Here is a 26,279-nt window from a genome sequence, read left to right as displayed (position 1 = left end):
CCATTTTTTAAAACAAGGGACAATGTCATCTTGCATGAACATTTCATTTTATTTTATTTTTTAAAGATTTTGTTTTATTTTATTTTTATTTATTTATTTTTATTTATGATAGTCACACAGAGAGAGAGAGAAAGGCAGAGTCACAGGCAGAGGGAGAAGCAGGCTCCATGCAGGGAGCCCGATGTGGGACTCGATCCCAGGTCTCCAGGATCGTGCCCTGGGCCAAAGGCAGGCGCTAAACCGCTGTGCCACCCAGGGATCCCAGATTTTATTTATTTATTCATGAAAGACACACAGAGAGAGGCAGAGACACAGGCAGAGGGAGAAACAGGCTCCATGCAGGGATCCTGGGTCTCCAGGATCACACCCTGGGCTGAAGGTGGCGCTAAACCGCTGAGCCAGCCAGGCTGCCCTTGCAAGGATATTTTTATACTTGGTTTGCCATCTAGAAACGTCTGGGTTAATTTTATTTCACTGTGGTCAGGGAACTTACTTTCCATGACTTGAGTCCTTCTACATTTATGAGACTTGTTTAATGACCCAGAATATGGTCTATATTAGAAATGTTCTGTGTGTACTTGAGAAGGAGTACTTAATGCTGAGGCTGGGTGTAGTGTTCTATGAATGTCAGATCAAATTGGTTGGTAGTGTTCAAGTCTTCTATATCCTTAATATTTTTCTGTCTACAAGTTTTATCAGTTGTTGAGAGAAAACTATTGACTCTGTAATTATAACAATGGATTTATCTATTTTTCTTTACAACTATATCAGATTCTTACTCCTTGTATTTTTTACTTCTGTTGTTAGGTATGTCAAGTGTTTAGAAGTTACTTTCCTCCATTAATGTTATGACAGAAATGCCTCTATCTCTGGTCATATTCTTTGCCATCTACATTGAAATTAATACATCATCTATCTTTTGACTAGTATTGGCATGGCATATCTTCTCCATTCTCCTAACCAATCAGTGTCTCTTTATGTCAAGTACATGTGTTGCAGGCAGCAGATAGTCTTGCTTTCATAATTCAGCCTGGGACACTACCTTCTAGTCCTCTTGTTCAGGCCTTTTACAGTTAAGGTAACTATGACACGGCAGGGTTGAGGACTGTCATTCTGCTTTTTGTTTTCTTTTTGCCCTATGTGTTCTTTGTTCCCTTTTCCTTTTTCTGCCTTCTGTATTAATCAACTTTTTTTTTTATGATTGCATGCTATTCCTCTGCTTTGTTATTATAGTGGTTGCTTTCAGACTTATACTGTACTTCTGTAACATCATAGCCTACAGTCTTCAGGTAGAGTTTAAGAAACCTCCAACAGCACACTTCGGATCCCATCCTTGGCCTGAATGCAATGCCATTGTTATGATAGCTTTTACTTATAGTTATGTTATAAATCCTCTAATACACTGCTGTTAAATTTTTGGCCTGCCTAGTAATCATTTATTGGATACCAGACACTGAATTTCACCCTGTTGGTACTGGATCTTGATTTACCTTAGAAAGAGTTATAAGAAAATAACCTTTTACGTTAGTAGTTGCTACTTCTGGTGCTATTTCTTTGCATAGATTCAGGTTTCCAGCTGGACTCATTTTCCTTCTATGTGAAGGACCTCATTGAACATTTGTTTTAGTGTGGGTCTACTGTGAAGAATTCTTTTGGTTTTTGTATTTCTGGAGATGTTTTTACTTTTTGTCTTTGTTTTTGAAGCATATTCTTGCTGGGTATTGGATTCTAGATTGACAGTTTTTCAGTCCTTCAAAAATGCTCTTCTTGTTCACGTTATTTCAGTGAGAAGCCTGCAACCACTCTTGTCTGTCGTCTATATGTCTTTATTTGCTGGCTGATTTTAAGAATTTCTCTTGGGGCACCTGCATGGTGCAGTACGTTAAGCATCTAGTCTCTCTATCTCTCTTTCTTCTTTTTTTTTTTAAAGATATATTTATTCATGAGAGACACAGAGAAAGAGGCAGAGACGAAGGCAGAGGGAGAAACAGGCTCCCTGCAAGGAGCCTGCTATGGGATTTGATCCCAGGACCCCAGGATCATGCCCTGAGCCGAAGGCAGATGCTCAACCATTGAGCCACCCAGGTGCCCCAACATCTAACTCTTGATTTTGGCTCAGGCCATGGTCTCAGGGTCATGGGATCGAGCCCCACGCTGGGGTCCATGCTCAGCAGGGAGCCTGCTTGTCCCTCTCCTTCTGCTCTTCCCCTTGCTCTCTGTCAAATAAATAAATAAAATCTTAAAAGAAAAAAGAATTTCTCTTTGTAATGGTTTTGATCAATTTGATTAATAGGTGCCTTGGTATAATTGTACTCAGATTCCTTTTGTTTGAGATTGAGTTTCTTATGAGTGTATATTTTTCATCAAATTTGAAACACATTTTTAACTATAATACTTTTTCTGTCCCCTCTCCTTTTCCTTGGGAAGCTTTAATTACATCTGTATTAGACTTAACATTATCTGACAGCTCACTGACACCATTTCATTTTTTAAGTTATTTTTTCTCTCAGTGTTTTCACTTTAGATAGTTTCTATTGCTTTGTCTCTGAGTCCACTAATTTTTTTCTTCCACACATTATTCTGAATGTTCAATCTGCCGATAATCTCATCCACTGTAATTCCAAATATTCATCCAAATATCGTGGTTTTCATGTCTAGAAGTTTGTGTCTTCTCCAAATCTTTCTTGCCTGTAACTTTTTGAACATATGAAATGCAGTTCAAGGGATGCCTGGGTGGCTCAGTGGTTGAGCAACTGCCTTTGGCTCAGGGCGTGATCCCGGGACCCGGGATTGAGTCCCATATATCAGGCTCCTTGTGGGAAGCCTGCTTCTCCCTCTGCCTGTGTCTCTGCCTCTCTCTGTCTCTCTGTGTCTCTTATGAATTAATAAAAAAAACTTAAAAAAAAATGCAGTTCAAACCTTGTAATGTCTGTATCTACTAATTCTAACATCTGTGTCAGTTCTGGGTGATTTTGATAGATATTTCTGCCATGGATTGTGTTTTCTTGCTTTTTGACATGCCTGTTACCCCATCTTTGCTGAAAGTGGGAGCCCCTTAGCTATTAAAACTAAATAAAAAATTAAAATCATGTTCCATAGTTGCACTAGGCCATGACACATGATAGAACATCCCCACAAGCACAGGAAGTTCTACTGGACAGTGCTGGCTCAGAGACTCTTACCTCCTCCTCCCATGTTAATTCACAGCCAGGGTGCTTACAGAGGCTCACCTCTTGCAAAAGAGACAGGTGGGTGGCCAAGAGAACAGCGGGAACTTGGTTCGGCAGCAGCAGCAAATCTGTAAGAAAAGACCCAGATTAGTTAGTTCTGCATGGTGAAGAAGCCAGCTGGGATTCAGGCCAGCTTACCTTCCCCTTCTTCAGACTGCTGACAAGCTCCTTGTCCTGCAGGAACTTCTCCATCTCAGCCTTCACTAGCACGCGGCGTACATCCATCACCTCCTCCACAGTCAGAGCAAGGCTCTCCACAGGGTGGCTGAACTCCTGGGGACGGAAGGGTCAAGAGGTGGGTGCTCCTCAGGCCTTAAGGAATGAGGCTACTTGGGAGTCTATCCACAAGCTTCTCTCTTTTCTGAGGACTCTGGAGTCCATGGCCTCAGACTACCCAAGCCTAGCAACCTCCTAAAACACCCCATTCTTCAGCTCCTCTATCCCTGGGAGCCACATAAGCTTCTCATGACTTCTCCCATGGATTCCTACAACAGCAAGCAAGGTTTCTCGGGACCTGGCCCCAGCCCATGGATGACCACATCCCCTCCAGCTACCCCAGCAGTGTTCACAGTGCTCTCCAGACTCCAACCTTGTCCCTCACCTGCACACAATACCACAGCCAATCAGAATCAGCCAGGGTCTCCTGCCCCACATCTTCTCTTCTTGGAACCCTTCACAAAGGTCTCTCCTCCCTGGCAGCGGAAGGCCCTAGGCACCTCCTGCCTGCGTCGGCCCATCTCTAGGTGGCATGTGTCCTACCTCCACAACCGCCTACCTCTTTAGGCCGCCATGGTGAGTATACCTTGTTCTGCCTTTCCTTCCATGGAGGTTAGTGTGGAGCTCGACCTCTCAAATCCAGCTCCTCTCCTAGAATGTGGAGTTGTATTCCAGCTCCATTGAGATAACACATAAAGCCCTTAGCGCAATGCCCAACACCCCAAATTTAAAATGTTAGCTTGGGGTAGCCTGGATGGCTCAGTGGTTTAGCACCGCCTTCAGCCCAGGGCCTGATCCTGGAGTCCCAGGATCGAGTCCCGCATTAGGCTCCCTGCATGGAGCCTGCTTCTCCCTCTGCCTGTGTCTCTGCCTCTTTCTCTGTGTCTCTCATGAATAAATAAACAAAATCTTAAAAAAAAAAAAAAAAAAAAAAAAGAAGCAGCAGCAGCAGAAGTGAGCCTTCCTCTTTCCCAGTTGCCCCTGAGTTACGTGGAGGCTCACATACACCCAAAATTCAGCTTCACCCACATTCCAGCACTATGGCCAAGGAAGGTATTGCTGCTGGAGGTGTTATGGACATTAATACTGCCTCCCAAAAGGGGCTGGGGACCACCCTCATCCACAATGGCTCAGCACGTGGAATTTGTGAAGCTGCCACAGCCTTAGACACTAGCCAAACCCAACACTGTGCACTTGTATCACTCAACTATGATGAGCCTGCATGTTAAGTTGGTGGGGGTGCTTTGTGCTGATCACAAAGTCAACCTAATTAATAGGTTGATGACAATGAGAAATTAGGGAGATGGGGGGGCCTCTATAAAACTGACAGGGAAAACCCCATAAAGTGGTTGGTTGTGTGTGGTGGTTAAGGGCTAGGACAAAGAGGCTGAAGATGTCATCGAGGAATACTTCAAACGCAAGAAAAGAAGTAAAAAATTTGGTTCTGGTTCCTCACCAAAGTGGAGGGGGGCGCCTTAGTTCTCCTCCCCTGAGAATGTACTTAGTGACTCAATTGTAATGAACAGATTAAAGTGGAAATAACAAGGAGTCACTTCTGAGACTTGGTGTCTCTCAGACCATGAGCCCTGGGGGAGCCTGATGCCACTTCCTAAGAACACTCAAGAGCCCTGGGGCAGTCCATGTGAGAGGCCACGTTCCAGTGTAACCCCCAAGGAGGCCTGAGCCACCTCTGGATTCCTGACCCTCAAACTGTGAGATAATAAAAATTTGTTTTTTGCACTTTTAAGTTTTGGGATAATTTTTAATGCAGCAATAGCTAACACATGATTTAGTGGGAATATCATTACTAATACTGCCTTACATTTACATAGCACTTTTCAAAGCATTTTAACATCTGTTCTCATTTGAGCCTCTTGACAAATTTCAAGGAAAGGGCGATGATACCACCAGTGACCTCCGGATGCACCACTGTCATCCCTTTGATGACATCATACCCCAAGGCTCAGATCCAATACCAGCAGCTGTCAGCCCTTCACAATTCCACTTCAGACAACAAAACTCACAGCTGAGGAAGGTAAGCAATGCAGGAGCAGAGTCGAGGTCTTGGCCCTATAAGGTGCTCTGTCACAGCTCACTGCCTTCAGACGCGGGGCTCCAGCTTCTTTTTTTTTTTTTTTTTTTTGGGGGGGGGGGGCTCCAGCTTCTCATCGGCCTTAACCCTCAGAGACAGAAGCAAGAACTTCCCATGCCCTCTGTCCCCTTAGGAAGGTCCGGTTTTGACTGGGGGCTGCAGTGTTCAGAAGGCCCAAAAGGTAACAGTACCACTGCCCCAGATTTGGTGGCTCTAGAGCAGACCTAGCCACACTGTCTAAAGGAGCTGCCCCAATCCTGCTAGGCCTTGTCCCGGGGAGATGCCCCATCCAGTCACCATGGACAACAAGGCCTCTGTCACTCACCAGCCACAGGTGATTGGTGTCTGGGGCCGCAGAAGCTGCTGGCTTGTCCTCTGCTGAGTCTAGGTCACTGGGTGGTAGGGAGCTGGAGTCAGGCTGGGCTTGGACTCTCACAGGGAAGGAAGCTGAGGCAAAAGCACAGAAGCCCTATGAAGACAACTCAGCAGAAACTGTGGTGTGGGAGGGCTGTGTCCAGGAGTGATGGAAAGGCTGGCCCGGCAGTGGGGAAGCAGGACAGGTAGACAGCATGTCAACCACACAAGGGGCAGGTATGTGCGGTGGGCCCCATATTTGATCCCTGTTAATAGGCCAATGCTGGGAGTCCCATAGCAGCCAACAGTGAAAGCAGATGGTGCCTGTCTCCCAGGAAGACTGCATCCTTCTTAAGAATCACTCAATGCCCTTCAGCAGAAAGGGACGGAGGAGAAAGAGGCAGATTCATTTCCACCACAGGGGATCTGAGTCTAAGGAGAGTTGTAGGGGGACAGTGAGGTATGGAACTGGCCTGGCCTGTCTGGACCTCTTCACTCCAGAAAGTGAGTCAGCTACTGAATGGGACCTCGCTGAAAGTGGCAAGAAAGCATGGCTCAAGGTAGCCCTGAGGGCAGAGAGGGTGGTCTGGCCATGTCTGATAGGAAGTGGTAGGGGAGGGGGCAGATGACAACCCCATGTCCTGTCAGCACCTGGGGAGCACAGCCCTTACAGCAGTGGGACTAATGCATGCCATATGGCCAGTTGTTTTGACCTTTGTGCTGAACAACAGGGAAAGCAGCTGATGACAAGTCAGGTTCTAGAGTGGTAAGTGCTGCATAGTTCATCTGGTTCATTGCAGACATGTTTTAATTGACAGGGGAAAAAAAAACACTAGAAAGATCTGTCAATCACCTTACCCATCCATCTATTTGTTTATCCACCTGCTTATCCACCCATCATCCAACCATCCATCTACTCATCATCTATCTATTCATCCATCCATCCATCCACCCATCACCCATCTGACATCCACCCATTATCCATCCATCAGTCATCTGTCCTTCTATCATTCATCTATCCACCCATAATCCATCTATAATCCACCTATCCATCCATTCATCTATCCTTCTATCATCCATCCACCATCCATCCATCTATATACCCATCATCCGTCAATCCGTCCTCCATCTGCCCATTTTTCTTTTCATATCCAATATATTAATAGTAATTATCTCTCAATACTAGAATCTGAAGTTTTTTTTTTTTTTTTTAAAGATTTTATTTATTTATTCATGATAGTCACACAGAGAGAGAGAGAGAGGCAGAGACATAGGCAGAGGGAGAAGCAGGCTCCATGCAGGGAGCCCGATGTGGGATTCGATCCCGGGTCTCCAGGATCGCGCCCTGGGCCAAAGGCAGGCGCCAAACCGCTGCGCCACCCAGGGATCCCGAATCTGAAGTTTTTAAAAAGTATTTTACAAAAATGTGGATTACTAATTTAATAAGAATGTTTTAAAGTGTAAAAAGTGGAGGATGCTGGGGATCCCTGGGTGGCTCAGTGGTTTAGCGCCTGCCTTTGGTCCAGGGCGTGGTCCTGGAGACCCGGGATCGAGTCCCGCGTCAGGCTCCCGGCATGGAGCCTGCTTCTCCGTCTTCCTGTGTCTCTGCCTCTCTCTCTATCTCTCTGTCTATCATGAATAAATAAATAAATCTTTAAAAAAAAAAAGTGGAGGATGCCTGCCTGAGGCAATAAGATAAGTCTGGGTTTGACCTTTAAACATCCTTCATGCAGACGTGAGCTCCCTGTGCCTTCTGGGAGCTACCTGCTCAGGAAGACAGGACATGGTGCCCACACATGACACAGTCAAGGGAGGAGGGGGTGAGAGGCATCACTTGCCTTGTTCCTGGGTGCTTGGCCTCCAGGAATGCACACTGCCTGCACGGGGCCGGGATGATTCCAACCCTCCTTGGGGCTGAGTGGCTGGCTGCAGGCTAGAGGCCACTTCACTCCGTAGCTGGACCAGGTCATGCTCTGAGAAAGAGCGGTCCCGTTTCAGTGTCACCTCCCCACATGGAGATTCTTCCTCCTGTGGACACACCAGACTCAGCCCTGATCACCCAGCATGCCAGCACCTCCTGTCTGTCCCTGGACTGGCAGGGGGCTGCTGCTGGGCCCACTGACACCATGGGGCCATCCTCCACTCACTGCCCAGCCTGACTATCCTCTAGACAGTGGAAGGCAAGGACCTCAGAAACCAAACCCTTCCCTGAGGCCTGTGGAAAGTCCTAGAGATGACAGGTCTGGTGTCAGGTGTAGCCCACTGAGATAGCTACCACCCCTGGTTTCCCTGGGCTCTAAGTGCAGTGATGACATGATTGGAGGGCGGGGGGGGGGGGGGTGGAATCACACTGAGACACATTGGCTTTTCACATAAGCCAGGGGGCTGCTTAGCTTCCCAAGTCCAATGATGGAGCATGTACATTCCAGCCCTTTTTGTGCTATGGGAATAGGTGGCCCAAGGTCACTGTTACAGTCACCTGTCTGAGCCACCAAATGGGGAAGTGTTCCCAAGTCCCACCATGTTTGGTCTCAGGGCAGACCCAGCCCCACAGCAGAACACCAGCTCCAAAGAAGAGTGCTGCCCTCAGCCCTGAGCAATGGATGTCCACAGCTGAATGCTACACACTGGCTTTACTCAGCCCTTCTCACTTGCCCCTCCTCCTCCTCCCTGGCCTCTTTCCAGGAACCCATGGGCTCTGACCTCAGATGTGTTCATCTCCTCCATCTCAGCCAAGGTAGGCGCCTTGAGCAAGACCCGGGGCCGTGGGCGCTGACTGTTGTTCCCGGCATCCGTGATGGACAGGTTGATGCAGGAAGTGGATTTGGAATCCCCAGAACAGGCATTGAGGATGCAGGGCAGAGAGCCAAACCCTGGTGGAGGCAGAGAGGTGGGGCAGGATAGGAAAGTGAGGAGGTGGGGACGGAGCAGGAAGGGAGAAGTGATGGAGGGAAGGTGGGCAGGGGGAGGGGTTCTATGCTCACCCCGGCCACCCCAGCATTGGCCTCCCACTGGGCGCAGCCTCCGCTCCTGCTTGATCTCCTCCAGGATCTTCTCATGCAGGGTCCTCTGCTTTTGAGGTAAGGGGCGAAGCCTTCTCTCTGAGACCTGGAGGGAGTATGGCAGCTCCAGGAAGGAAGGGCAGTGGGGCTGTGCCATGGACACACTGGAGTGGGGAGGAACCCTGCTGGCACAGCCAGGCCTGTCAGGAGCTGGCACACTAGGGGGCAGACTAGAAGGTGACCTGTGTACTCCCGGGGCCCCCAGGTCCATCTCAGAATCTACCTTCCAGCCACTTCCACTGGTAGAGATGCCACTCTGCCCTTGGGGAGGGAAGACCAAGAGTAGGGGCCCCACATAGCTGGTACCTGTTTCAGTGGAGGGCGGGAGCGGATGAAGTCCAGGATGAGTTCATGGGCATCCTTCTTCACCCTGGGAGGGATGTCTCCATCGACCTGTAGGGGAGGATGGGAGGCAGCTAAGGCTGAGGGCAGGAGCTGGGCTGGTCCTCACACCATCCTTCCCTGCAGAGGCTGCATGGCAGGGACAAGGCAGCTATGACACAACTGCTAGCTTCCCTACATCTCAGGTCCTTCCTGTGGAAATGAAGGTCAGTGGCACTCCTCTCACTCACTTGTTCTAAGAACAAAATGAACTCACACATTTAACATTTGCAAAGTGAAGCCAGTACACAGAAGGCCTATGTGAGCATAAAATGAGACAATCCCACAATTTCAGCTCCTGCTACTGGTCCTCCAGAATCCTCCACACATCTCTTCTGTCTGCCCTTGTCACACTGCATCCCTGATGTCACACCACGTCCCTGGTGTCACACCCCGCCCTTCATGTCACACCACGTCCCTGATGTCATGCTGCATCCCTGGTGTCACACTGCATCCCTCATGTCACACTCCATTCCTGGTGTCACATCTTGTCCCTCATGTCATACCATGTCCTTCATGTCACACTGTGTCAAGTGAGCCAGGTAAATCAGGGCCATATCTGCCTGTGCACATCTGAAAACCCAGCTCAGTGGCCACACACAGAGCGGGGGCTCCAGAACCACCGGTGAGCAGAAGGCTCGGAGGCAGGCTCCTCTCCCTCCCAGCTCACCATGACCTTGCGTAGCTTGTAGTTCCGGGCACGGATGTCCTGCATCAGCATCTCGAAAGGGGTGAGCTGGAACTCGGTGGGCAAGGGGTTAAATTCCTGCTCCTGAACTTTCTTGAGCTTCACTCCATGGCGGAGCTCCCTCATGAGCTGGACCCAGAGTCGGGCCTGGGCCCCCAAGAAGACAAAAAAGGCCCTTAGACCCAGCAGGGTTCCCAAAGGCCCTGGCACAAACCCCAGGTTGGGGGGCTGCACCCTGTGTCCCAGGTTAGGAGAGAAGCCATGTCTTACCCAGTCTGTGTGTCCTAGGTTGTCAAGCTCTGCCAGGGGCTTCTCTGCTTGCAGCTCATCCTCCCGGAGCTTCTGCAGCATCTGTTGGTCCAGGAGAAGGTAAGAGAATGGGAGTCATGGGGAAATGGGTCCCTGCTGGTCTGTCCATCTGGGGACATTTCCTCAACACATTGGCTACTATTCCACCAGCTAAAAAGGGATGAGTGGGCATTTCTGGCCAAGGCTTGGGCTCAGAAAGATCTAAGGAAACAACTCCATTAGTCTTGGAACCATGTGGGATACTTTGTGTCCCATCAAGTATCTGGCAGCTCCTCCTGGTCAAGGGCAGGGGTGAGAGCGTGACACCCACCTAGCACCCATACAGAACCTCCTGTACCCTTCTCTCAGATGACTTACACAACCCAGAGAGGGGATACAGGGGGAAGCCCTCTGTCATCTGTGAAGAGCTCCCAGTCTTTCTTCAGACCCAGCTCTCCAGGTGCTTCCTCAGGAATACCTCAGCCTCTTTGCCCAGGCACATGCACACCCACCCTCTTAGAATACCCATGCTTGCTTCTTGACACATGATCCCCATGGCAGTTTTACATTTATCTGCTTCTCTGATTATTGTCTGGACTACTGGCTCCATGAAGCCAGAACCACGTATATGTTTCTGTTTTTTTCTCACTTGAGTACTCCTGGCTTCTAGCACAACATGACAGATGCTAGGTCTCAAACAATGGTTGAATGGATGAATAAATGAATGAATGCATGGGTGGGTGGATGGGTAGATGGATGAGTTACACGGCAAGTCCTGGGAAATAGACACAGGTTTGTATTTCTTGAAGGAGAGAAAATGCTGTCATCATGGTGAGGGCCAAAGGAGAACACCAAGGATTGTTAGGTAACTGTTCTTTGCTGAGAATTTGGCAAGAGGCTGCTAGATTCATTGCCTTTATTGTCCTGGATCATGACAGCAGCTGGAGACTCTGTTCCCATCAAGTCCCCTACCCTGGAGAAGCATCTAACCTTTAGCACACAGCTCCCACTTCACCACCTCCCCCCACCCCCATTACCTAGGACAGAACCGGTTACCCTGGTTTCACCCCAAGTTACTTGCTAAACTGCTTTGGGATGCTCTAGAAAATGCTGCCAAGTCTTGGAGCAGCACATGGGGTGTGATCTGGCTGATTCTAAAAATAGACCTGTGTGTGATCTGGCAGTTCCTGTGGGCAAAGGGCATGAAGGGTGGGTCTCTCACCCCTCCTGGAGTTTCTATACCTGTCCTTGAGCACAGTGTCTCTTCCTAAAATGCCAGCCCAGAAGTGTGTCGCTGACAGACCCTCTTCTCACTCCCTGTCACTACCCATTCCCTGGACATCTCCTGGGTCAATTACTTGGAAGTCTAGAATGGTTTGCTCCTGCTAAAGAAAGAGCTTCCATTGTCTGGATAAGGAATTGATCTCAGTAACAGAACAGATGACTTCAGAGCAAGAAAAACAAAAGAATTAAGACCATCCACTAATTAGAACATTAGAAGAACATCTCCAAGATGCCAAGAAGTGGGAAGGGGAAACAAGGAATGGGCAGAGCAACCACACCTCCCTTGGGGTTGTAGATGAGGGCTCAATGGCTCAAGCAGTGTCACTGACTTATCCTGTGCTGGGTCACAGGCTCTATCAATCAGAACAATCCTGAGAGTCTACTCAGACCCACAGGTTCAGGGAAGCTGGTCAGGGTAGAACCAGGGACCAGCATCAGCCAATTCCAAAAAACACCTTCTTCCATTTAACCAAGAATGGGTGAAGCAGATTCCCTGGCCCTCTACAAAGTCTGCATTTTGTCATCTGTGGCTGCGGATGGGAGGCAGAAGTCCCTGTTCCAAGACCCCTTGCTTCAAGGAAGTATGCCAGCCCCCTCCAAGGGAGAAGATGGGAGATTGAAGAAAGACTTCCAGCTAGTAATTCTGGGACCATGAAGAGACAGGACAGCCCTGGGAAGACTGCAGTCTGCCTATACTAACTCACACTTGGGGCAAGGGACACCTTTCAGAACCTGTCTTTGCTTATCTGTAAAAAGAGTGGTGGAGCGATCCTGTCACTGCATTTCCTACCTCCCCAAAACTCCAAGCACAGTGAGAACCTGTGGGCATGGACCTACAGCAAGGAGCCTTTAGCTCCTGTGTCCAGAAGGAACCAGTGGGGAAAGGACACCCAGGCCTTGCTGGAGATGTAAACATGGGGACCTGGGGGGTCCTGGGGCCAAGAGGCTGAGAGCCTGTAACTTAATGTCCATGAACTTCAGCTCCTTCCTGGGCAAATGGGCTAAGAAGTAGGCTCAGGGTTAAGGTAAAACCTGCAAAGCATTTGGAGCAGTGCCCACAAAGAGTGCAGACAGCAAGCCTAGGCTACTCCCAGTCCTGAGCTGAGGATTTCCACTTCCTATTGGAGACAGAGGTACCAACACATGGGGAAGTGGGGGGATGGGGCAGGACAGATGCCAAGTCCTCTTTACCTGTGGTCCCTCCCAACTGCTCATACCACACCCAGTGCCCTGCTCCCCTTCCACATGCTCCACCTGGCCCATGCCTGCCCTGCTTGGCCTCCAGGGAGCCCTCAATGTACTCACCCCCTCCCCCCTGCACATCCCTGTGCACTCACCTCCTTGGCCTCACGGACCCTGGCGAGGAAGGCCCGCAGCTCCAGCGTCTCCACAAAGAGCGCCCGGCACACCGCCTGGTAGTGGGCCTGTGCACCGCGGGGGTCTGTCAGGCGTGCCGCACACAGCCGCATGGCCTGGGCAAAGGTGCGCACGGCACGGGGGCCACCATCGGCCTCTTCTTCCTCCTCCGGGCCCCCATAGCCCTCATCGGCAGCCCCACAGCTGCTGTCCTCACAGTCATTGTTGGCCATGAGGTCGATGAGCTGCTCCAGCTGTGGGCTGAGCTCTCGCTCCTCACTGTCGTCCAGACCCCAGTCCAGTGCGCGGTAGATGGCAAAGCCCAGTGACTGCACCATCTGTGGGACCAGGAGCCAGAGTGTCATGGGGGGTAGGGAGTAGCCTGCAAAGGATCCAGCCCGGAGAGGGACAGCAGCCCCACCAATTACAAGAGAACTTGCTGGGGATCCCTGGGTCGCTCAGCAGTTTAGCGCCTGCCTTTGGCCCAGGGTGTGATCCTGGAGACCCAGGATCCAGTCCCACATTGGGCTCCCTGCATGAAGCCTGCTTCTCCCTCTGCCTGTGTCTCTGTCTCTGTCTCTCATGAATAAATAAATAAAATCTTTAAAAAAAACAACAACAACAAAACAAGAGAACTTCCTGAGATGAAAGTACAGCACACGGCTTCTGTCAGATGCCAACAGCTTGCTCCCCATCCAGAGGGTATATACTGTGAGCCAACCAGACACATCACAGAATGCACACGATGCTCCCTAAACAGCACAGCCACTGTGGAAAACAGCTCAGCAAGTTCTTATGGTCAAACATGGTTTTACCACATGAAGTGGTAAACTCCTCTCCCGGATATCTAACCAAGAAAAAGGAAAGACATACATACATCCCACCCATGACTTCTCCTGGAATGCCCACAGGACAAACCTGACATGTCCAAATGTCTTCAACTGGTAGATGATAAACAAAGGTGACCCATCCTTACAGTGGGATACCAGGCAGCAGTGCAAAGGATCAAACTGCATGCACTCATCTTAAACACACAGTGAACACAGAGTGATGAAGCCAAAGTCTCCTTGCTGCATGTTTTCATTTATACAAAACTCTAGGCAAGATAAGTCTAAGCTATAGCCATGAAAGGCAGATCAGTGGTTCCAAGCCAAGGGTTGAGATAGAGATTGGAAGGAACACAGAAGCTCACTGAATATAAAGCATACCCCAATAAATGTGATTTCAAAGGACAGTCAACTGAATTAAACATTAGCTTTTAAAGTAACATAATTGTTTATTTTAAGTCAGAGGAGAAAGACTAGCATGCTGGAATTGTTAGCTACACATGATAAAGTACAGACACTTGAACTAAAAAAATGACATTCTCTCACTTAAAAATATTTTAAACTCCATGTACATTCAATGTATGTAAATTTAACCCGAAAAAGAAGAAAATAAAAAAGTGATGGCACCTGAGTGGGGGCAGGGAGCAGGTGGTGCTACCCAGGGACAAGTCTAAGGGTAGCTGTTGGTACCCAGCCAGGTGTGAGGTCCACTATGCTGTTATTTACTTTACATAGGCTTGAAGTTCTCCATTATTATTTCTTTTGAAAGTATATTAGCCACGTTAAAAAACCTTTGAGTTTTGTGAGAGAGAGACCTTTTAACTCAGCATTTTCTCAATTTTACTTGGTAGAAAACACTAGTTTCATGGACTACCATTAACTGGGAATCTGCGTTCTCTAGAGAACATCTGCAAAATACCGCCACTCTACTCATTATCTGTTCACCTGCCATCTGCACCTAACATTCCCTCACAGCAATACAGTCCTGGAAAGGTCCAATCTGCTCACACAGGGAAGAGGCACGTGCAGCTGAACACAGAGGAAATATGGATAACTCCCTAGGATCTGCTTCCAGTTTGCTTGGCTTTCATATTTTGACATTTCCCCTTTATGACAATGATACAAAATGACAATAGCACGCTTCATCTCATTAACTACTGGGACCCTTTTGCTGCTTAAGTATAGGACAACCCAAGAGATAACCTCTGGTTTGCAGGTAGAGGAGGAAGGCACCGAACCTCAGGTTACCTGACCACAGCTAGCAGCTGGCAGAGCTGGACTTGGGACTCCACTCTGCCCGCAGCCTGTGCTCTAAGCCTATTGCAAGGTGGGAGGCTGCTTTGTGGCAAACAGAGCCACGCCCTCACCTTCCACCCCCAGCCTGGTGGATCTTAGAGGCCTCTGGCCTCTCCTCTCATTTCCTACATTGCCACCACTTGAAGCCTTGTATGTAAAAAAAAACAACCCCGGGGTGGGGGTGGGGGGACTAGCCTGAGCAGAGCTGAAAGACAATATGGAGAAAATCAGTGTTAAGCAGGGGATAGGCACAAGACAGCCTTCTCTATCTTGCAGAAATGCTTGAGCCTGGAGGGGCCACACCGGCAGAGGGGTGGACCTGCTTACAAAGAGCAAGGACTCCAATAGAGCAAAGTTCCAGCCTAAAGTCAACAAAACCCCAGTCCACCCTTGGAGGCGGTTTTATCTCTGCTTTAGGCAGGCAAGGGTCACAACCCCAAATCATGAGTCAGAGGGCATAAGGCCAGTGCCCGGTGGAGTCTCCTGGGGCAGTAGGATCTCCAGAGAGGACCCACATAGACATCAGGACTGCTGGGCTGGCAAGAACCATGGTTCACACAAATTCCCAGTGAATTCTTCCCTGGCCCAGAGGTAGATGCCAGGAAGGAGATGGTGGGAGCAATCATGCCCCCTCTCTACTCCACAGGCCCTGCTGACCCAGGGGCAGCTCTGTCCTGGTCTCTCCATTGGAGGCTGCACATGGAACAGGACAGACAGGCCACGCAGGAAACCCCCTGCTCTAGCGCATCACAGAGCAGCACCCAAACCCACCCGTGCCTCTTCCTTTCTTCTGGTAGCTGGCCTGAACTAGCACCACAACAGTTAAAGGGTTAACTCCAACATGAGCCTCTTATCTGATAACTGCACGGTTAAAAGCTTCTCTGTGCTCCAGCAGACACTGGAAACTCTCCCTGAAAGGCAAAGAGCCTGTTCTTTCCCATAAGGAAAAATCTGGGCAGCCAGCCAGAATCTCAGAACCTCCAACCCCTCCCTGCCCATAGTGTTGCAAGAACTGAGCAGCCTGCAAACTGAAAGCCTCACAGAGAGAAGCGGCTGAAGCTGCAGGATAGTTTTACAGTTTTAGCTGGGTGCCAGTAGCAAGAATCTAGGTTAATATGACAAGTGGCCTCCTGCCATAGTTCCTGGGGTGAGGCTCTCAGGTTAATTTGTGGGGGCCTCCGAGCACAAGAGTCCAGATTGGACCCCCCCCACACAAAGTTCCTTATAAATACTTTCAAAATTGATAACAGGTCTCCTTTGGAGTGGTAGATGGTAGATGCACATTCCACTCTGGGCAAGAGGGACAGCCCTGGGAGCACTGTCTGAAAGGCAAGGGAATGTTCCCGGGCTTTGGGTAAACAAAAGTATCCAGAATACTCTCAGTGGGCAAAGAAAGGCAGGTCAGAAATGGAGAGGAGTCTTGAAAACATTTTTTTTTTTTTTTTTTTCCCTGAAGTGAATTACAGAAAGCAACCTAGAGCAACAGTACCACTTCATAGAGCTCTGGACAGTCTTAGGCAGTATGCTGCTGGGAAGGGTGTCTTATCATCAACATTATTAACTGCCAGCATGTAGTAATAAGGAAAAGCAGGAAAACTCTGGGATGATTTTATTATTGTTTTAAAATTCTCCACAACAGGGATCCCTGGGTGGCTCAGTGGTTTAGCGCCTGCCTTTGGCCCCAGGGCGCGATCCTGGAGACCTGGGGTCAAGTCCCAAGTCAGGCTCCCCACATGGAGCCTGCTTCTCCCTCTGCCTGTCTCTGCCTCTCTCTATGTCTATCATGAATAAATTAATAAAATATTTTTAAAAATAAAAATAAAAAAATAAGATAAAATTCTCCACAACAGACTATATGGCCTTTTTTGGCCTGTGACCACCCTGCTACCCTGGTGTAACACTATGTTCGATATATAAATACATATTTGCATAAAGCTTTCTTAAAGGCAGTGGAATGATAAACATTAAATTCAGAACAAATTCCTGGGGGCAGGTGGATGGGACAGGGAGACATTGGTGAGATTTTAATTGTGGGTGGGATGGGGGTTCCTGGACATTGGTCACAAGCTGGTTTTCCTGTTTGGCCCCCCAGACCCACCCTCTGACTGACACTGTGTGCGCAGCAGGCCAACCCCACAGACCACATCACCTGTGCTCCCTCCCTCTGCTCAGTGGGAGACAATGCCAGGAGCTTGGGGGTGGAAGGGGAGAGTGAGGTGGGGTCCCGTCACCCCCACCCCCGCTTCAGGCCCTCCAGGGCATGTCAGATTCTACACCACCCCAGTGGGCATCCTCACCTGCCCACTCTCTTCATCATGTCCCTTCAATGAAGCCCTTTGAGTATTTTATCTGTGTCCTACCACGTGGAAACAATTATGTAACTTTGCATGCTTTTTAATTTACATTATATGACATATGTTACTTTTAATGTGTATTAAGTAAATTTAAAAATTATTTTAAAGGTACCTGGGCTTCTGAGCTGGCTGGTGACAACACCATCATTGTGGACTCTGCAAGAGGAGATAACAGGCAGTCAAGACATGCCTCAGCATCCCCAAGCCCTGACGAATAGGGCCACCCACCCACCTTCCCTCTGAGGAACACACAGTGTAGCCCCCAGAGGCTCCAGTGGAACACCAGAAAGCTTAAACAAGCCAAGCTGCCAGTCATTTGAGAAGATACTTGAGGATCCATCTTTGGGCTGGACATCCAGGTACAGTGGCCAGGAGAATGATACAGCCCCTGCCTACACCCCACATACCAGTCACACCCCAAAGTGACCCCTCAGAGTGGAGCAGCCAACTCTCCCCTGGGGAAGCATGGTTGGTGCTAGAGTGAGGAGGGAATGAGGAGAAAGCAGGTCAGTTAAGTCTTGTTTGATGAAAGACCTCATGCTCTAAAATTCACAATCTGAACCCATGTGCCCCCAAATCACAGCAGAGTCAAATGAGAGACCCGGGAAATAACAGATTTTGCTCTGGAGTTCCTAAGAGCTGAGTGGAGTCAGCATCTGGCCACCATCTGTAGACTGGGAGATCTGCCCCCAAACTGTCGGTGCCTCCATCAGAGAGTCAGAATCTCTGGGTTGAATATACATTAGGCACTATGCATTTTATCATGTTTATTATTAAACAGGGCACTGAATTAACATGTTTAAAAGTGCTCACTCATTGTAACCCATATACCACCTAGGAGATAGGTGGTTTTGTTACCCATTTCACAGATGAAGAAAGAGGCTCAGAAAGGTAAGCTAATTTGCCCTAAAGTATCACAGCTAGTAAGTGGTGGTCCCAGAAGAGGCCATATACCATGGAACCCTAAAATCTGCTTCAGCTGCTCCCTCACACCACCGCCGGGGTCTCCCAAGATGCCAGGCTGGATGAGACACAGAAAACCCACCTACTTCTACAGCCTTCCTTGAATTAAGCATCCAACTAGAACCTGTGCTAAGGGGTGAACCTGAGTCGCCTTCTTTTTGGAATGAGGTAGGGCATAAAAAAAAAAAAACATAAACCATGAAATCTCTGCTAAATGAACCTACTAACTCTGCAAATATTTTCAAAATGCCATTAAGAGCTAGGGAGATTGCCAAAGATAAAGGGAGTTTGTGTTGGGCTGATCCATTAAAATAATGGAAAACAATCTACTCCGAACATAAGGGAAGTTGAAAGTGAGCAGCAAGCAGTATACTGTGGCCCATGTTTGAGCATTCAATGCAAGTCCGTAGCTGTGACTAGATCAAGACAATGGAAAGTGGAAGAAATCAGACTCAGAACAAAGATACTCCCTGGAAGCAGCCAGTGTCCTGAGTTATCCTGAGGACCAAGAAAGGGAGGGAGTCAGACAGCCTCTCAATACCCTTTACGTACTAAGTACCGCACAGTCCTCTGGTCAACAGGAAGCCTTCTGGTTGGAATAATTTTAACGCATATGTCCCTGGTTTAAACAGTCTATATGTTAACAAAAATAAGTGTTCGTTAATCTACCTATATTTCAAGTTGCAAGGACTTGGGGGTCTTTGGGTTTTGAGGAGCAAGCTACCCCTTAAGGGCAGAGATTGTGCCCAGCTCTTTGCTACAAAAGTAATACATGACTTATAATGGGTTCAATTCACAATGACCTTATGCAGGTTGGTACCATGACTCCCTCTTCACAGGCAAAGAAACCGAGGCTCAGGCAGTGCAGAATGTCACACAAAACCATTGAGCCAATAAACGACAGAGGCGGAGCCCCCAGCAAGCAATGCCAGACCCCAAAGTGCAGAGTCCTAACTTGAGCTACAGTAACTTTGTTGCCAGGATGGTCACACGGGATTATGCAAACAACTTTCTGCTTTTTTAAAACAGTTTTAGGGGATCCTAGGGTGGCTCAGCGGTTTGGCGTCTGCCTTGGGCCCAGGATGTGACCCTGGGGACCCGGGATCGAGTTCCGCATCGGGCTCCCTAGGTGCAGACTGCTTCTCCCTCTGCCTGTGTCTCTGCCTCTCTCTGTGTCTCTCATAACTAAATAAATCTTAAAAATAAAATAAAAATTAAAAAAAGATAAAAAAGTCTTAGAGGGAAAGTAGAGAGACCCAGACAGAAGTAGATGGAGGCAGGTAGGATGGAAGCATTCTCACTGGTCCATCAAGATCACATTGATGGGGGACACCTGGGTGGCTCAGGGGTTGAGCGTCTGCCTTTGGCTCAGGGCGTGATCCTGGAGACCCGGGATCAGGTCCCACATCGGGCTTCCTGCATGGAGCCTGCTTCTCCCTCTGCCTGTGTCTCTGCCTCTCTCTCTCTCTCTCTCTGTATCTCTCATGAATAAATAAATAAATATATCTTTAAAAAAAGAAAAAAAAGGGATCCCTGGATGGCGCAGCGGTTTGGCGCCTGCCTTTGGCCCAGGGCGCGATCCTGGAGACCCGGGATCGAATCCCACGTCAGGCTCCCGGTGCATGGGGCCTGCTTCTCCCTCTGCCTGTGTCTCTGCCTCTCTCTCTCTGTGTGACTATCATAAATAAATGAATAAATACCTAAAAAAAAAAAAAATTTAAAAAAAGAAAAAAAGATCACATTGATGGGGGGCTGCCCCTCCACTGGGTGCTTCTCTCCCCCTGTAAGGAAGAACATCATTGCCAAGATGTACTGGGAAAGAAAAGCCACTGTGATGTCTTGTGTATAAAATAACAAATGAGGGAACCCTGGGTGGCGCAGCGGTTTAGCGCCTGCCTTTGGCCCAGGGCGCGATCCTGGAGACCCGGGATCGAGTCCCACGTCGGGCTCCCGGTGCATGGAGCCTGCTTCTCCCTCTGCCTGTGTTTCTGCCTCTCTGTGTGTGTGTGTGTGACTATCATAAATAAAAAAATTTTTTTAAATTTTTAAAAAATTAAAAAAATAACAAATGAGGAGAAATCAAGACACTAGGGAGTTTTCTTGGAAATGATGACATAAAAAAAAATAAATAAATAAAATAAAAAGGAAATGAGGACATGCCCCGCTAGTATAAGATGAAAGATGATTTGGACTTTGTAGTGGAAGCTCCCAGAGGAAGTGCTTCCCCCTACCCAGCAGGTGGGGTAGGTGGTAGGAGGACAGTGGTCTGACAGCCTCACCCCTCTGTGCCTGGGTGGGGAGCATAGGGAAGGAGAAGTGCAGTTTAGGCCAGACCCCTACCTATGTGTGGTCACGACCTTGAGGGTTTCGCCTCTCTGACCTCCTTTCCTCACCCACAGATGGAGACAATACCTGCCCAACCTAACTCACAAGGTTACCTCAACAGACACGTGGGGGAGCAGACGCAGATACCTCCTAGGACACAGTATCCTGTGAAGATGTGGACAGCTGTGATCACCATGATGATATCATCCATGGGGCCATCAGACCTCCCGACCAGGCTCAGCCCACAGTCACCCTGCCTGTGACTTTCTTTAGGCTTGGTGCCAGGACAGGGAACAGTCATGGGGGAGCCAGGGATTCCCCTCTTCAACCCCCGAGGAGACCACACACGTGCAGGGGTGTGGGGAGGCTACAGCACTGGTTCCACTAGGCCCCCCACAGGCTGCGGGCACCATAGGGTTCTTAATTACCAACAATGCACACAGATGACAAAGGGGTAGGGGTTCTAGCTTGAGCCCAGGTAGCTCCTGTCTCTGCTCCTCTGGCTGAGTTCTCAGGAACACCTCTGTGGCTAAGAGGCAGGGTGGACAGTCCAAGGCCCCTGCAGGGCCCCCCTCAGTGCTGGTGGGGAATGGCAACAATCCCAAGGAAGGCAACCTGCAACATCTCTCAGAACTTCATCCCTGTTTGCCTTGAGTAAGCCGGTCTGTCCCACATGGCAGGGTAACTGAGCCCGTCACTCACAGGAATGCCCTTCGTACCAGTGAACCACTGGACACACAGATATCCACAGAAGATATGTGGGGACATTGCAGGAGGGGGCACCAGGCAGCCCCTAAAAAGGAGGAGGTATCCTTTGTAATGAGACAAACTGAGCTCCCTATTAAGGGGAAGAGCAGAGGGCAGCCCCCGTATTGAGAAGGAGCTGTATGAACCTGCACGCTGGTATAGACATAAAACACGTCCACTAAGTCTGCTCCTGTTATGAGAAGGCTGGCAGGAGACTCCAACAGTTTCCCTTTACACTTGCTGAATTTGGAACATGTGCTATGGCATCAAGAAATTAATTTTTGTGCAAGTGTGAGAATGAGCAAGAGTGCAGTGTCCGCCTTGTTCTCCCACAATCCAGGGCAGGAGCTCATGGTCTGGAGCAAACATGGACCCAAAAGTGACACAATAGGTTCCTCAGAGTCTTTATACAGGACGGGTATCACCTACCACACAGGTTGTTGTAAAGATTAAACAAAACCAGGGGCACCCAGCCGGCTCCACTGGAAGAACATGTGACTCTTGGTTTCAGGGTTGAGTCTGAGCCTCACACTGTAAGGCATAGAGATTACTTACAAATAAATTCTTAAAAAACAAAACAAAACAAAAACCATGTAGTGTCTGGCATCTAGTAAATGCTTCAATAAATGCTTGTTTCACTGTCAAGAAACAACTTTAAAACTTAAGTAATGTCTGAGATCAAGCATTGGCTTCTAGAAGTGAGCTGGTAGCAAACCCAAGCTAAGGGGAAAGCGCCTACTCAAATCCGGGAAGTTGTGTGTGTGTTCAGCAAACAAGGGGAGAGCTCAGTGGGGCAGATGCCTTCAGAAGTTGGTGGCAGGCTCTTCCTCCTGGATCTCGCTTCCAGAACTGCTCATCTCCACAGCCATGGCTGACATCAGGCTGCTTCTCCATCCACTCACACACCACCCACAGGGTGTGATTTCCTCCCCTGCAGCAAGAATCTAGGACCGCCATGACTTGAATCAATTCCAGGGGAGACCCAAGACCAGGAAATGCGTCAGAGACTCCCCACACTCCAAGCAATAATACTGTCAACCTTCTGCATTTTCACCAAGTTCTAGTAAGGGAAAGGTCAGTGCTCCTCTGCTCCTACAGAACTTTTACACCCAGCGTCTGCTAGGGTATCCTGGAGATTACCCCGGAAAGCCCCCACCGATAGTCATGGCAGACAGGTAGCAGGCTTGAAAGGACGCATTCCCTTCTGAGGACTCCTCCCCCCTGGCTAAGGATGACTCACTTGAACCTCCTGAGTACTTTTGGGGGCCCATCTCATGTAGTCCCCACCATTGGCTCTAAAAGCAGCCCAGAGAGGGTGAGAAACTTAGCCCAAAGTCACCTGGCTGAGATCCAATCCATATAGCCTTGCTCTGGAGCCAACACCGGGACCAATAGTTCTTCCCTTCACTGGGGCCATTCTAGTCACCTGAAGATGGAATGGGTCCTGGCCCTGGAGGTGTTTCCAATAAGAGGTGGGTGACCTCTTCTTAGGGTGTGGTGTGTAGAATCCACAGACAGTAGATTGGTGGTCAGAGTGGTTCTGGAACCAGCAGCATTAGCATTACTAGGAACTTGTCAGAATCGCAGATTCTTAGGGCCACCCCAGACCTGGGCAGAATCAGGCTTATCAGGATGGGACCCAGCAATCCAAGAACCTGTATTTAACATGCCCACCAGTGGACTCCAGGGTGAGAAGAGCCCCAGTAAAGCATTAGGTAGAACTTTAACTCCAGAGTCCATGTTCTGATATTGTTGATAGGAAGAATCCAGGTGGTAGGAAGAGTGTTCATTCTACCCATGTAACTCTTTCCCCTCCATTATGGGCAGAACAATGGCCCCCAAACTGTCCATGTTCCAATTGCCAGGACCTGTGGACATGTTATGTTACCTCAAAAGTTTTGATACCAAAACTTTTCATAGGGCCTACCTACTCTTGGAAGGGGAACTGGGATAGCAGATGGAAGTAAACTTGCTCACCAGCTGACCTTAAGGCAAAGAGATTATCCTGGATTTTGACCATTCTGACTGTAACAAAATAAATGTGTGTTGTTTTAAGTAGTGACTTTGTGTAAATTGTTTACTGTAGCCAAAGGAAACTCTTACACCCTGCTTCTAAACTCTTATGCCTTGCATCTTTTTCTTTCCAAATTTTTACTTAGATTCTAGTTAGTTAACATACAGTGCAATATTGGTTTCAGGAGTACCACTTTGTCTCTTTGAGTACACCCAAATGTGAACACTGAACAAGTGGTGATTGCAGGCAGAGCTAAAGACAAGGACAGGTACCCGGAACTCTGCCCATGCTGATCGGCCTCATCCCCAGGTTGCCACTTCCAGGCAGGCTTCCTCCTTGACTGGGTCCTTACTGGAGGCCAAACTCCCTCTGAGGAATCGAACAGGATGAATGAGAAACTCTAGAGCCTTCCTGCAGCTGATACTCACTGGCATATTTGTTTAAATGGCCACATCCCAGGACCAGACCAACCAGTGTCACAATGCTTCCTTTGTGGGAGCCACTCAAATACTTTCTGCCCCCACAGGTCACCCCCTGGTGCCCAACTGAAAAGACAATTGATTCCATCACAGGAGACAGAGAACCCCTTCTTTGTGAAGACCTCCATGGTGGGGGTGATCAGGGCCCTGAAGGTAGCAGAGACACTGGGGCTCTATCCCTCACGAGCCAATCTGCAGGTGCACAGGGACCCCAAGGACACCTTCTTGAGAGTTGCAGCCTCTCCTGAAAGCACAGGGCAGAACCTGCAAACAGCTGGGTGGGTATTGGGCCAAAGCAGCCACACAGGCTAAGCTTATCCTGGTCATCTGTGGCAGCCAACCCCAGGCTGTAGCATCTCACAGATGTCTTTTTGGGGAATGCCTGGAGATAATCTCTGCTCAGAGGTGAAAAGAAATCAGGAATGCTATCTGCCTCACACAGTCACACCCAGAAGGGCATCCTCCCAGGGCCCACACCCTCCCCTTGCAAGCAGAACCAGGAACCTCACCATGCCCACTGGCCCCTACTCCACATACAAGGAAGTATGTGGATGTTTCTGTGGATGAGGTTTTACATCATCAAGAAATGTACACAGGGACCCTAGGCAAGTGCACCCAGCAGAACTCCTTCCTGTTCCTAGGACTGCAGCCAAAAATTCTGTGAGCACCCATGCATGTAACCCTGAAGGTGCTGCTTCCAAAGGTAGGTCTGGGTGAGGTGCCCCCTGGAGCAGGAGACTGTTGCCATTCCTGTGGTACCCAATGCTGCCCCATGCCGGGGGGGGGGGGGGGGGCGGGAGGGGGGAGCACAGGGCTGGAGCCCAGCTGGTCCCCCATTGGATCCTTGCTCTGGGAACCTCAGTCTTCTCATCTGCACAATGGGGATCCTAACAGTGTCAAGGCTGTAAACAAGAGTAAGCCCATTACTGCCCCCAGCACATCCTTGCAAGGGCCTGAAAACATCAGCTGCTGTCACCCTGGATTGTAAAGCAAAGTGCCCTCCAGTTCCCTGGGTGGCTTGGCTTCATCTCTATGCTACGTCTTGACTGGGTGACCCTCCCAAGATGCCACAAAAGCAAAAAAAAAAAAAAAAAAAGCCCCAGAGCGCCAAGGATCCCACGTGACAGCAAGGATGGGTGTCATTCTTGCTGGGGCAGCATTGGTGAGGAGTCAAGAACCCAGAATAAAAGTTATATGAGCAGGACCTGACTGAAAGAAAATATTTCAACCAGAAATATTCTGTGAGATTTGCCAAGAGGGGAATATTCTCTGCTCCAGAAGCAGGATTTCATCCTTCCAAGCAGCTCTCACTTCTCCCTAGCATGTCAGGGGGACACCATCGCTGGACAGTGCCCATCAACATTCATCTGCAAGTTCATCTGTGTGGAGAGCCATCAACAAAACTACAGGCAAGCTAAAAAGGCAGTCCTCAGTCACTGAAAAGGGGACCTCCCACTGAGACCCAGCAAGTTCAGCTTCACCAGCTGGGGCCACAGGACTAACAGGGCCTCCTAGAACACCAATGGCCCACAGCCATTCCTGGTGGCCATGGACCCCATTCAGTTCCTGGGAGAGGGTACACAGGGCCAGGGGACCTGAGAGAACATCTACAATGGGGCAGGTAGACCCATGTACATGTGCATGTGTGTGTGCATCTGTATGTCTGTGTGGGCATCTGTGTGCATGCATGTTTGTGTGCATCTGTATGTCTATGTGGGCATGTGTGCGTGTGTGTCTGTGTGCATCTGTATGTCTGTGTGGGCATCTGTGTGCGTGTGGGTGTTGTGTCTGTGCACATACATACTTCCTGGGCCCAGGGCTCTGTACTGATGCTCCCTCACTGGTCTTCACCCCTCCTCAGGCACATGCTACCATCATCCCAGTTTATGGAGGAGGACCGGGCCACTGGTGAGATGCCAAAGCCTGCTCCTTAGCAATGCTATTTCTCTAGTCACTGGGCTGAGGTGAAAAAAAGAATTCTGGGCCCCATGGAACTCATGACACAGGACACCGCCATCCAATGCAGGACAGACTACCAGTCATTTCTGTGCTTGAAACTCAGGGCTGAAAATGAGTTGAGTTGAGAAGGCCTTGGGTCTGTGCAGCGGTGAGCCACTTGAAGAGGCTTAGCCTGCGGACAGGTGCCAGTGCTTTGGGGGCCATGGGGGCACCTGGCTTCTGAACCCTACAGAGAAGGAACAGGAAGAGGCTGGAGGGGCTAGAGGGGCAGGTGGGGTCTGGTGGACAGCTCACATGAGGTACCCAAGCTGAAGAGTAGGGTCTGTGAAAAGTTACGGCATAAAAAAAAAAAAGTAGGACAGTG

General features: G+C 49.1%; 1 protein-coding gene and 1 pseudogene across 3 annotated transcripts in view; one reads left to right on the top strand and one right to left on the bottom strand.

The window, feature by feature from the left end:
* Positions 1 to 23,518, top strand: LOC144310375 (small ribosomal subunit protein eS12 pseudogene; annotated as a pseudogene). The gene is made up of 6 exons (XR_013376069.1): positions 1 to 3,525; positions 3,930 to 5,158; positions 5,336 to 5,481; positions 8,578 to 10,392; positions 17,537 to 17,787; positions 20,791 to 23,518. The product of XR_013376069.1 is annotated as a small ribosomal subunit protein eS12 pseudogene (transcript).
* Positions 1 to 26,279, bottom strand: part of SPIRE2 (spire type actin nucleation factor 2) — a 32,840-nt gene that overhangs the window by 2,956 nt on the left and 3,605 nt on the right. For both annotated transcript variants that reach the window (XM_077891207.1, XM_077891208.1), the window contains exons 2-12: positions 17,541 to 17,584; positions 12,933 to 13,289; positions 10,294 to 10,374; positions 10,006 to 10,170; positions 9,261 to 9,347; positions 8,877 to 9,000; positions 8,596 to 8,765; positions 7,731 to 7,920; positions 5,864 to 5,985; positions 3,369 to 3,503; positions 3,231 to 3,298 (exon numbers count right to left, since the gene is read on the bottom strand). In XM_077891207.1, the coding sequence (XP_077747333.1) occupies positions 3,231 to 3,298; positions 3,369 to 3,503; positions 5,864 to 5,985; positions 7,731 to 7,920; positions 8,596 to 8,765; positions 8,877 to 9,000; positions 9,261 to 9,347; positions 10,006 to 10,170; positions 10,294 to 10,374; positions 12,933 to 13,289; positions 17,541 to 17,584 (1,543 nt within the window). The remainder of the gene's footprint in view (positions 1 to 3,230; positions 3,299 to 3,368; positions 3,504 to 5,863; positions 5,986 to 7,730; positions 7,921 to 8,595; positions 8,766 to 8,876; positions 9,001 to 9,260; positions 9,348 to 10,005; positions 10,171 to 10,293; positions 10,375 to 12,932; positions 13,290 to 17,540; positions 17,585 to 26,279) is intronic.

The sequence above is a fragment of the Canis aureus genome, chromosome 3, assembly GCF_053574225.1.
Source record: "Canis aureus isolate CA01 chromosome 3, VMU_Caureus_v.1.0, whole genome shotgun sequence".
Classification (NCBI taxonomy): Eukaryota; Metazoa; Chordata; class Mammalia; order Carnivora; family Canidae; genus Canis; species Canis aureus.
The sequence above is the reverse complement of the archived record's forward strand: the minus strand, read 5'-3'. Positions and strand labels throughout refer to the sequence as shown.